This window comes from Schistocerca gregaria, chromosome 5, assembly GCF_023897955.1.
Source record: "Schistocerca gregaria isolate iqSchGreg1 chromosome 5, iqSchGreg1.2, whole genome shotgun sequence".
NCBI classification, from domain to species: domain Eukaryota; kingdom Metazoa; phylum Arthropoda; class Insecta; order Orthoptera; family Acrididae; genus Schistocerca; species Schistocerca gregaria.
In genome coordinates, this window is record NC_064924.1 from 521,901,904 (window position 1) to 521,914,936 (window position 13,033).

General features: G+C 42.5%; 1 protein-coding gene across 1 annotated transcript in view; it reads left to right on the top strand.

Annotated features, from left to right (window-relative positions):
- The window catches only part of LOC126272331 (5-hydroxytryptamine receptor 3A-like), a 116,688-nt gene that overhangs the window by 59,224 nt on the left and 44,431 nt on the right, over positions 1-13,033 (top strand). Inside the window, exon 6 of the mRNA XM_049975112.1 lies at positions 5,564-5,735. Coding sequence (XP_049831069.1) covers positions 5,564-5,735 — 172 coding nt within the window. The remainder of the gene's footprint in view (positions 1-5,563; positions 5,736-13,033) is intronic.

The following is a 13,033-nucleotide window of genomic DNA, read 5'->3' on the forward strand; positions in this document are numbered from 1 at the left end:
GGAGACACGACCGCACGGGCCTGAAGGAGCGGCTGGGCTAGAGATTCCGTTACTTCACAGAAACTTAGCGAAAACACTTTCTGCTTGTACGGGGGCTCTTGAGACGAGTCGTCTCTCGCCTTTTGGTCGGAGTAGGTTACAAGACTGAGCTCTCGCTGCTCTGGACAGCCTGCCTTCCGTTGGCTGTCTAATATACTATTATTTAATTGTAACTGTTTGACGAAGTTGCTGAAGTTTCGACTTCAACGTAACTTTCCGAGTACAGTTGGCAATTGAGCGTTCTGCGTTCAAGCGGCCTGTGTTGTCTGTCTTGAGCAGTTTTGGCTAAAGTTGACCGTGTCAGAGTTACAGTGTGACTTCGCTTGTTAAAATCAATCACTGTACCGTCAGTGATTTTGTGGCTAGCCTTCTTCGTCTCCCTCAGAGGCGCATTTGTATTGCTAGGAAGTCTTTAGTCCGGAACAACCAGACCAGGATAATTTGTTTCGGGCTATACTCGCGACATTATCATCACCACGATGGGACATCGAAGCAACCAGCCATCGCCTCCGGTACGCCACATCGTGTCCTTGCAGTTAAGAAGACAGCTTGGTAATGTACGTCTGCAGCACCGGCAAAGCAGGCACTTTTGCTAGGTGATAATCAGAGCTCAGCGGAGCGCGCTTGTTCGTCTTTTCTAACTTGGTTCTGTCTTGGGGGTTCATTGTCTGAGTTCTCACTACTGTAGCAGCAATTAATGTTGGGTTGGCTGTGTGTTTCTCTTAAGATTTGAGTTGCAAGGAATTGGCTCCACATGCCACTTCGTCATAAATGTCACAATCTAGTTTAGGGACAACTTCACCTTTACAGCATTTGTTTCAGTATCCACTTTGAGCCAATTTGATGTATTGTAAATGTTTCATGTGTTTTGTTTATTATTTTTAGTTTAGTCATAATAAATCATATTGTTATTTTGGACAGAACTTCCATTCTGTTATTCGGTAGAGCAACCCTATCATTTCCTTTATGTAACTTATTTATCAAATTAAATTATTGCAGGTGCCAAACTCTTTTCTACTCCACTTGCAGGGTCGATTACAGTCAGTTCGGGGATTCTTTTTAATCCATGTGCAACAGCAAAAGTCGGAGTTTGAATGGGGGGGGGGGGGGCTTAGACCATCATTTACATATGAAGATTCTAGAAGAATTTAGTGTTAAATACACTGCTAGCCCCGGCACCTCGCACAGTGTTTGTGAAATTGTAATCGTTTGTTTGTAAGTACAAGTGCATGACATCTGTCGATTTCCGTCCCATTTGGATAATTCCTTTGTCTTAGAGTGTATATTAGATAGTAGTTCTGTAGGTCATTTTTTCTACTCTTCTTGCAGATATGTGTGCTGTGTATCTACTGGGCACGGTTTTCGGTTCAAGGGATCTACAATAGATTATCGTTAAAAGACCTAACTTAACTACAAATTCGGTATAGAATCTGAAACGGATTCTGTTGTGCTCTGACCTTTGTTCAGTTTTAACGATTTCAGCTGCTTCTCAACGCCACTCACGCCAATGTCTGCTTCGCTCATCTTCTCAGCGATATGAGAGTTAATATAGGGTAATATTTCTAAGTTTTCCTATGTAAAGGAACATTTTAAAACAAAGTGAAGCACTTATACTTTCGCTTTGCTACTCTCAATTTCTGTTCCTGTCCCATTCATAAGTGACTGGATGCTGTCTTCTGCGCCACACACTTATTTGTAGTGTACAAGTGAACAAGATGTGGAACGGTATTTTAAAAACTGTGTACTATGTTTACAACGGGCTAACGTGAGCCACCAGCATTCACTTCTACGAAAGTTACCAGAAGCCAGTGAAAAAGAATGGGATGTATATTTTAGTACCTTTTGTACGAAAGTCAGTGGGAAACCTAAATTCTGACCTAAAAAGATCATCTTTAGTGGTAGGTTAGGGTGGCAGTGTTAAAGCCTTGGTAGTTATAGCATATTAGGGATGTTTTGAAGGTATTTGGTGTACCTTAATTTTCTCATGTACGATTATAATGGGAGTATGTTGTGTGGATGTTGTAGAAAGGGTGAAGCTAATGTGAATATTTCTGTTTATACTCAAGTGATCGTGATGGGTAAATTATTATACAAAAATTTCAAAAGATAGCATACTTTCAGTTATCAAAATATTTTAAAAAAACTATTAGTATTTTCTGGTGGAGTGGTTGTAGTCACAGCAAAGGCAACAGCACTTTTGTGTTGAAAGCAGCAAATGCAAGGAAAGCAGATTCGCTTTAATGAGAAATGAATCAAGGGAGCCAAAGTTTGTGGTAATTAATTGTATGTTGGTTTAGGAAGGCCATATTGTATCTCACAACCCTTGCCATGGAACATTGGTAGATGAAGTTATGCACTGTGAAAAGTTCTGAATATTACCGGTCCAGGATGGTCCAGTCTGCCACAGGGACGTGTGAAACGGTATTGTTCTTAGGAGGGATAGGAGCTGATTCGTGCCCATAGGACGTCTTTCCTCCGCAATCCTACTTCTAAGAGGTGGTAGTTATCGCAAACTGTTACGATCAAGGGCAATCTAAGAGTGGAGAACGTTTGCAACAGTGTGGTAGTGGTATAATGATAAAAGTCTTTTCAGGACCATCTTTTCAGCTCCCAGCAACTATAACAGGGGCTAAGGTTCTGCAACTGACATAGCCTCTACTTTATCTGTCGGAAAAACCCTTGGAAATACTACTTGGTAAGAACATGACGGCTCTGAACAATACGTTGTATCAAACTTACTCAGATCTCTGGACTACACAAAAAATCATAATAATGGGAATCTTATTCAGAGGTACCATCTTGATTCTGGTTCTAGTCTGTCCTGCCTATATCTTTCTATGGCGGAAAACTGCCTACCCTCATGGACTCCATGTCCACCATACACCAACTGAGTGGGCCACTGTTACACTCTAAGTAGTCATAAGTATACCAGACACGAGACATTGTGAATTAGACTGATGTAGTCGAAGAGCGGATGATGTTTTTTCACTGAAACAGATCAATCAAAAGAGACGAGATTTAATCTGGAAACTCAACTTTCATTTTTGGGCTATGAAAAAGCATTTGACAGAATTACAGACATAAGCTCTGGGTAATAATGCAAAGAGGATGGAAGTCCTAAATTTATTATCCAAGTCGAAAAAGCCTACATATGAACACCAGAATTATAGTTGGCATGGGTAAGGAGATAACTCCTGAAATACAAACAAATCAAGGAGTAAAACAAGAGTGTAACTTGTAACCAACATTATTCAATAGCTATAAAGATGACATGGTAAGGGAATGGAAAAGAGACAAAATGCCATCGGGCAGGAGGAGGAATAAAAATATTAACACGATGATCAAGTTGTTATACAAGACAGAGGTAAATTACACCGCTGAAGAGATAGTAATGCCACTGGGTAAGGAAGGGGGTGTGGTCCCCGTGAGAGTACTGTGCCCCAATCTCACAGCTGGTGTATGGACGTATACCCATGTAAAGACAGAGGGAACACGCGCACCCGTCAACCGTTAGTTGCACTCGATAGGGCTGTAAACAGAGATATGTAGCCTTCATGAGAAGAGCAAAGGGTTCAAAAATGGTTCAAATGGCTGTGAGCACTATGGGACTTAACTTGTGAGGTCGTCAGTCCCCTATAACTTAGAACTACTTAAACCTAACTAACCTAAGGACATCACACGCATCCATACCCGAGGCAGGATTCGAACCTGCGACCGTAGCGGTCGCGTGGTTCCAGACTGTAGCGCCTAGAACCGCTCCGCCACTCCGGCCGGCGAAGAGCAAAGGGCTGGAGTGCGTTTCCCAACAGCACAAAGAGTGCGCGGAACGGTAATTCATCGAAGAACGGAAGAAGAGTAGGGAGAGCACTGCATATGAGTTCCCATTTAGATGCTCAGTCCGACCTCTGGGACCATGGCTGCCACCGTAACTCGTCGGTCGTCAATAACTGAGAGCATCCATCTGCTGGGAAACACTATCGGCAGTGCAGCGTGGCGTTCCGGATAGTACATTTTTGGCCAACGGCATGCAGTGCTCTCCGTACACTTACGCCATTCTTTGATGAATTTCCATTCCCTGCGTTGCTTCTGGTGTCAGGAGAGGCACTAATTCCCTTAGATTTTGTTTTTAAGCCCATATCTCCTGTTTATCAGCACAACTGAGTGCAGTGGACGGACGACATGTGCCCGCGCTCGATCTGGCATCACGCGGATCTGCGCGAGGACCACGAAAAATACGGGCTCTGCAAAGAGCGGGGCCTACAAGATGTACTGCCCTGCAACGATCTTGTGACGTCACACTAGTAGGCTTGTCCGCCGCACTTCGGGAACGTCCGGCTCCGTGCAGGGCTTACAGGAGATCAATATGTAATTGAAAAGGTATCCACTCAAGGTCGACATGTGCTATAGAGAGCTTGCTTGCACTTAGGCGTGCAGTTAAAAAATATTGAACGCGTCTGAAGTAGTTAGTCGCTCCCTCCGGAGACGGCTGCTGACACTCGTAAGACCTGCAGTACCACGTGCTGTGACGTAGGCGCTACGGCGTGTCTTTCTCGTGGGCCACCGATCTGCACCGATGTCCCTCTAGCGGCGAGTTTGGAGCCTCAGCGCTCTTAACAAGCGCTACACCTTCTTCCGTAACCTGTGGCGCTACGATCCCTTCGTCGCTTTTCACATTACAGCTTTCGGCTCTTTCTTTCTAAATCTACCTGATAAATGTTGCTTGGGTCTGAGACACACCTTACAAGCAGTGAGTATTACCAGTTTTTTAAATTTTAATGTGAAAATCGATGAAAAACTGGGGTTGCTCAGGAATCGATGGAGGTACGTCTTGGGAATTCCTAGGAAAGATAGGGAAATAAGCAAATATTAAGACAGGTGACAGAATTATTTGGAACACCGTAAGTGGAGGGGACGGGGCGTGCATCTAGACGAATGGACATAGATTCACCAACGAAGTTCTTTGCTGAGTTCCAAGAAGTGAAAACTACCCTAGACGACACCTCAGCGGAAGGTGTGTAGATGACACTAGTAAACGTGCAGGAACAACTGGCATCTTGAATGCGTATTTCTAAAGGAAATGGGAAAGTTTAAAGGAGGCAGTGGATGTCGAATAGCTAATTATGGGTTTGTTGCTGTGTGGGACAGAGACTACAAAACTCCTCTTGTCATTATTTCAACAACTAACAGTGTTCCAGTTCCAGCGACTATCGGTACTTTACCGACGTAACGCCGCTATTGTGTTTCCCAGACAGTTACCACCCATTCTCGTGAGTGGTCACATACGGAAACGATTTTTCCTCGCTTTCTGTGCCGGCCGCGGTGGCCGTGCGGTTCTAGTCGCTGCAGTCCGGAACCGCGGGACTGCTACGGTCGCAGGTTCGAATCCTGCCTCGAGCATGGATGTGTGTGATGTCCTTAGGTTAGTTAAGTTTAAGTAATTCTAAGTTCTAGGGGACTGATGACCTAAGATGTTAAGTCCCATAGTACTCAGAGCCATTTGAACCATTTTCGCTTTCTGTTACAGTTCTCCATCAAGCATGTGAAGACACAGCGAGACTGGGAATTGGTGTCCGTCAAAAGTGAAGAGATACCCCGCCAGAACGACGATCGCAAAGGCTTCCGCAAAATCGACTTCTACTTCACGTTCAAGAGGCATGCGGAGGGCTACGCCGCTACCGCCCTGGCTCCAGCAGTAGGTGAGCAGCGACAGCCTTCCTTCCCACTTTTCATTTGCAAGCACTCTCTGACACTTAACGTTGTCTGCACGTTTAGATGTATTTCCTGTTCGTAGCTATCAGCCACCCAGCGCAACTTTGCAGTTCTTATTTTAGTGCTGATGTTCGCACATCTAAGCGCCCCCACAAAGTAATTTGGTTTACCATTTTGAACAAGACATACAGTAACTCTACGGCATTATCGTTTTTCAGTTAGAACTATGTCTCGAAACTCGCGACATGACGATTTGCTACCGATGATTTGAAAAGAAGAGTTTCCAACCAGTTTTGAATTACTGTAGTGATAAATGGGTTTTTAATTAGGGTTTCCCAGTTTGAAATGGAGCTATCGATATTGTAAATTGCTTGTAAAGACAGAGAAACAAACAAACTTTTCCTGTCTTTTCCGTACTAGTATATATTTTGAGTGTAGTTCTTATTTTATGTGCAGTCACTTGTATTATGAAAAGATCATCAATGGCAAGTATAGATTCGGTAATTAACCAGTCATTATTCGTATTTTACAATCTTAAACATTAATTTTAAGTGAGAAAGGATTGCTTCAATAGTACATTTCATGAAAGTAAACCTTCGTTGGTTCATCAGTCAAGGCCAACAGTGCACTTTCCTAACTTGTCTGCTTCTCAATTTGGGCGATATGATTAATTCCTTTCTCCGTTTTACACTGTAGTTCGTTCTTACCCGGATTATCAAATAATTCCCGTTAAATAAATTATAAGGTCACGATCATCGTAATGTTAATTTTAGAATGTGTAGCAAAAGCAGCGAAATCCAATTATTGGAAGGTAAGTTCACGCACTCGCTGCTCCATAAAAGTTAGTTAACCTTATCTCCAGACGACTAAGTACAAGGTTATATTTATTTTTTCTCAATTCATAGGTGAATTGCAATTGAACTAGAATTAAAAGTAATTATTAAAACAGCGACTCACGGTCGACTCTTGTTGGTTGGGCCCCCAAAACCTAAACCTCATTGACTTAGGAATTATTAGGAGCCTGACAATTTATCTCCAGGAAGTGTGTCGCAAACCTTGCTTGTTGTAATAACCTGGCAGAAAGTATTAGTAGTAGCCTCAAACTTTTCACAGATGTTGCAGTTATATACATGATGAAATACTGTCTAAAAAAGCTGAACAGGTATGCCGTAAGTTGTTGATAAGTCTTCAAAAAGGTGCAAAGGCTGTCAGCTATTTAAAATTATGCCAAACTGCAGTGTGAATTGGAGAAAGTGTCGAATGAAATCGTCTGAATCTGGAGGCACGCAATTAATGAACCAACGGAGGGTTACTTTCATGCAATGTTTATTCCTTTATCATTTAAAAGAAGAGTTTAAACTCATAAAATAGAGGGTATGGTCAAGTTAATTAAAAAACGATATTAATACTGCTATTACAATACTGTATTAACCCCCATTGCATAATATAAACAACTGTACATAAATTGCGAACTAAATTCAATATGTATACTAAAATGAAGAAGACAGGGAGGGTGGGAAACTGTTCTACACACGTTTGTCTTCGCATTAATTAGGATAACTTTTGTAAGACCTGCATGCTTCAGAAGGATTACCGTACCCTCTTTCAGTCTGTCTCCCGATCCATTCGTTCATTTTTCTGTCTTCGTTAGTAATTTACAACATGCATGTCCTAATTACTCGCTGGGGAACTCACATGTTTTGGGTGGTTTTCGCATTAAATAGCACATTTCCTACTACCGTACGTCAAAGTCGATAATACATACTGTTCATAAACTTCCATTTTCAAACAAATCAGAAGCTTGATTTCCAAAATTCTGTTTAGTTTTTCAAAATCTGTATAGACCATTTGAACTCTTCTGTTTGTATCTGCTTCAGTCTACCCAGTCACTCTTTTCAAATGCTATAAATTTAAAAACTCAGCACTGTGCTATGACTTCATTGTTGATATGTATATTTACAGTTTTCTACCTTACTTATAGACGAATTTACTCTCACCAGTTTAATTTTCAATCCTTCCTCCATACATTTTCTTTTAAATTCTACCATTCGTTTTTTAAGTTTAGCTGCAGTAAAGGAAAACTAAACAATATAGCAACAGGTGATTAAAATCCCAAGAGGTTTCGACCGAGATCTCCTCGATCATTCTCAAGTGTTACATGACTGCTGTGTCGTCGTGGCCTTGTTATATGACCGCGCTGGTGCCCTCTTCCTCGCCAACTGTGGCAATGTTTACGTCCGGCGTCCGTCGCGCCCGCTTAAACCTCTGGAAGTCCGGATCACAGGTCGTGCTGAGCTGCAAACCACCGTCCTTTCTGGTCGTGTTTACAGATACTTTATTTCTGCTGCATCTTTTATGACGCTCTCGTAGGATCCCTTTGTCTTCATAACGAGAGATACGAGGTGCGACAATAAAGTAACGAGACTGATTTTCTTTACAAGCCTGCAGGCTTGCGTAGGCATAATATCTTTGACCAAGCGGCACATCGATGAAACTGCTCAGTCCTGAGTTGTGCTGTAATAAGTTGACACGTGTTTGTGTCTCTCGTCACGGAAATGGAACCGCATAATACTGCGCAATGGTATGCCATTTCCTTTTGCGTTAAATTAGGTGAAAAAGCGACGACAACTTACGGTAAGCTTCAGAAGGCTTTTCGAGAGGAGGTTATGTCAAGAGCTGAAGTTTTTCGTTAGCATAAAATGTTTAGTGAAGGCAGAACAAGTATTGAAGATGAAGACCGCACTGGACGACCATCAACCTCACGGACACACGTCAACTTGGCCAGAGTGCGTGAACTCGTACGATCTGAAGGAAGATTATCCGTGAAAATGATGGTAGAAGAACTGAACGTCAATCGAGAAACAGTTCGTCTAATAATAACTAAAGATCTTGATATGAGAAAGATTTGTGCAGAAATGGTCCCCAAAACTCTCACACCACAACAGCCAGAAACACGGAAAAGTTGGCAGCCGATCTGTTAGAGCAAACGGAAATCAATCCTGAACTGTTGAGTCGTGTTATCACTGATCACGAAAGTTGGTTTTTTCAGTACGATCCAGAGACAAAACGCCAAAGTTTGTAGTGGTGCTCAAATGGATCACCCAGACCAAAAATAACTCGCATGTCAAAGTCAAAAGTGAAATGCATGCTTGTGTGCTTCTTTGATTCCAAGGGAATTGTTCACAAAGAGTGGCTGCTTCCTGGACAAACAGTTAACCAATATTACTACAAAGAAATGTTAGGAAGACTTCGTAAAAGAGTTCTTCTTGTCCGTGCCATGATTGCTGATAAATGGATTCTGCATCACGATAATGCGTCATCCCATACTGCTCTCAGTACAGCAATTTTTAACCTCAAAACAAATTTCAGTACTACCACAGCCACCGTATTCACCAGATATTGCTCGATGCGACTTTTTTCTATTTCCAAGAGCCAAAACGGCGGTCAAGGGACAACACTTTCAAACAACACAAGATGTCCAAAAAGCTGTGACGAGGGTCGTGGAGGGTATTACAGAAGATGAGTTCCAGAAATGTTACAATCAATGGCGGAAGCGCTGGAAAAAGTGTGTGCAATCAGAAGGGAACTACTTTGAAGGAGACAACACTAAACTTGACTAAAGCAACATTTCTTTTCACATCAGTCTCATTGCTTTATTGTTGCACCTCGTATTTCGTCTCATAGAATTCGGTGTCGATTTTCTAAAGCATGTCCCCCACGTCTGATCTCTCGTTGCTTCACAGTGCGTACTGTTTGGCGGACGTTGACATGGTATTTTATACACTCTAGGCGTTCTAAGTCCTGGATTGTCCTTCACAGATCTCATGAGTTGTGCTTTTGCTGAGGGCCTAAACACTGATGAGTTGTTGTGTCTCTTTAAGAACCGACCGACCTTCCCCGACACTGTGCCACAGAAACGCAAAAACGCAAGGTTCTGGTTCTCTTCATTGGTGGTGTTTTCCTGCGTGTCTCTCCATAGAAATAGCCTGTTATTCCTGACGGTGGTTGCAGCCATTGATCCGGAAGCCTTTTCAGAGCTGCCTTATTTCTAATGGCAGACTTTCTGCGTCTGAGATAACTTTAGCACGGTGAACGAGTGTGTTCAGAACGCCACGTTAAGAGCGTGAAAATATCAGTCCGTATGTGGAGGTTTCCTGTACACACAGTGAATGAGGTTTTCATTGGTTTTCCGGAGAACGAGGACGAACAGGAACGGTTATGCACCATCTTTCTCTACTCCCATCGTAAACATAATGCAGAGGTGAATGCCGTTCAAATGTGTTGTAAGAATTCCCGCAGTTTTTCACGTCCGTCGGGCCAGATGATAAAAGTGTCGCCGATACTACGATAAAAGTGACTTGGCTTATCTGGTGCCGTGTCCAAAGCGACGTATTCAAATTTTTCCATAAAAAGTTTGTCTGTGGATGGACCTAATGACTTCCCATCGCCAAGTCGTCCAACTGGTCGGAATATTAGCCGCCATATAGGAAGTACGACGATCCCAAAGTCTGCTTAAACAATCCCACAGGAACACGCGTAAATAGTGAGACCACATCAAAACTGACCACCTTGCCCAAGACTCAGATGTTTTATTCGGCTGATAAAATCATCGGTGTACTTGATGTGATGCACACAGCGACCCACATGCAGCGCAAGGAGGCTGGCCAGATGTTTTGTCAGTCTGTAGGATGGTGACCCGATAATGTTCACAGTGGGGCGAATCCTTTTGTGGGTCGTTGGTAGCCTAGGTGGTCTCGGCGCCTAGGGAGGAGACTCTTAATAATGGCCTCTTCCAATGATGACTGTTTTAGGAGCTCTGATGGCTTCCTCATTATTCTTGATGTCGGGTCCCGTGTCACTTTCCGTTAGGTATCCCCTTGAGAACCACATGAATTTTAGCGTCGTAGTCAGCTTTATTCAGAACGACGGATGCACAGCCCTTGACAGCTGGCAGAACCACGATGAAGGGTTCGTTGCGGAGTGCGTGAAGTCTGCTGCGTTCAGCGATAGTCAAGTTCGATAAGCGGTAGTTTGGACTTTGAAATAACTCGGCATGTTTCTTTAAGTATTTCGCCTGCACTCTCAAGAGACATTTTGCGGATTGTTTGTTCAACACCATTTATAAGGTCACAGAGAAGGGTATTCCGACGAAGTGGTGCGAAGGTAACACCTTTCTTAAGTACCAAACTGGCACCCGCGTCGAGTTCTCTCGACATCATGTTGAAGATCATATTGGACACAATTCGTTCTATTGATTCTCGTTCTGCACCTCCTTGTTGTTGAGAGAGCCAGCTGAATTTGCTTTCCGTTTCTTTGTGGTCTTATGCTGCGATGACACATGTTGTGCTAAAGTGACCGCGTCGATCCACTCCCAGTCTACTTCCGTGAGTCCTCTGTCCAGTGCATGTGAACAGCCAGTAGCTCGCGGTTGTTTGAATCCAGTGTCTCCTAGTGAAATTTAACCTTTCCTGCAGCGCGGCAGAGCTGGCGTAGCGATAGTTTCTTCTGGATGACGAAGTGGTTGATACGATGGCTCACCATGCCAAACCGTACAGCAGTGTTCTCATCCCGGCAGCGTAGCAGGAAGGCTAGAGATTGTAACAGGTTAGCTTTATTAACACGCAGCTTTTCCAGGCGTTTAAGCAGCCGTGGTACAGGTATTTCACATTTGAGCAAAATTGTACGATTGGTTTGCTCGAGAGTTTTGTAAGCAGTCTCTTTTATAGCACTTCATCTTCAGGCCACAAGTGGCCTCAGAAAAGCATGCGGATAGGAAGGGTGTGCGGTCAGCACACCGTTCTCCCTGTCGTTATGATGGTTTTCATTGACCGGAGCCGCTACTATTCGGTCGAGTAGCTCCTCAATTGACATCACGAGGCTGAGTGCACTCCGAACTCTTTTATAGGCTTATCACATTTCATTGGTATTCTCCCAAGTAACACGTCCGCCAAATGCTTTACCTATTTGATGAGTGAAACAGTCTCAACAATGGTGCAATATTCTACAAATTTTAGTATGTGTTTCACCAACCGGTTTTGGCTGTTACGTAAAATTTTATGTGCACAACACAGTTGGAAACTTTTTGCGCAATGCAAAGACTTCACTCCAGATTTGGAAAAGCGTGGAATATGTAAAATTAGCTTAAATTGTTGCAAATTCTATATGCCAATCTGGCAGGGTAATATATACCCAACTGAAGTAACACCGCAGAAGTTGGAAACTTAGAAAAGAATACTTTTGCAGACCACCTGCTTAAAGAAGGCATAGTTACTTTGTGAAACATGACGTATTATATCACATCCATACAGGAAGGAAGATGAACTATCTTGAAATAAACGGAATTAATAAACACATGACGATCAGCCCAAGCTTAGTACTGAATGAGCAGATACAGTTCTCTTACTCTCTACGCTACTTCTAACTGCACATACTGCTCATAATCTCATCCACATCATACCCCTCTTACTCATGTGCCCCATTTTTCTTTATTTCAGTTCCTATAATTTCTCTCGTTGTGTTAAAAATGTTCCTTTGTATAATCACAGCTGCTTCATATCACTATTATGTCTTATCTGTTTGAAATTTAGGACTTACCAAAGACAAGATTATTTTATTCAGCCACATCTTTGTAATATGTCACCGAAGTTTATTGTTCAATTATTTTGCCGTATGAACCACTGTTGTACTTTGTCTATAGTTCATTAGTTAATGTGTGATATATTGTATCCTAGTTAAACAATCTTACACCGTGTTTACACTGAAATAAATCCTCTTGTTTTATTCCTAATTCTAAAATTAACATTTTTCATCTCTCGAAATGGAAATACTCTCAAGATGCACTAGTTTAAATCTTTAACCCGAAAAAATTTTACTACTCCACATAATTATCTTTGTACCTAATGATGGTGTAACAGCCGAAAACCGGTTCCTGAAACAAATAGCAAATATTATAGGACACCAGTTTTGTGTGTGTTTCATTCATAATGTATAAAATATTATACAGTCCGTCAGAGCTTACTTACTATTAAGCCTACGGGATTTACCCATTTCGTGTCACTACATGTCGTTACACCTCGGCATAAGCAATGCTCAAGTGAAAAGGTACGAAAATTCGTAACAAAAAACCAGTCTGGAGTTTGCATATGGCGCTTTCGGATAAAGCAATGAGGCATCCAGGGACGCAAATATAGAGTCCGGCGTAGTTGTACATATGCGCGACACCTCCCCCTACAAAATTCAATTCTGTGCCCTCACCAGCCAAAGTGATTTTCATATTCTTTTTCGA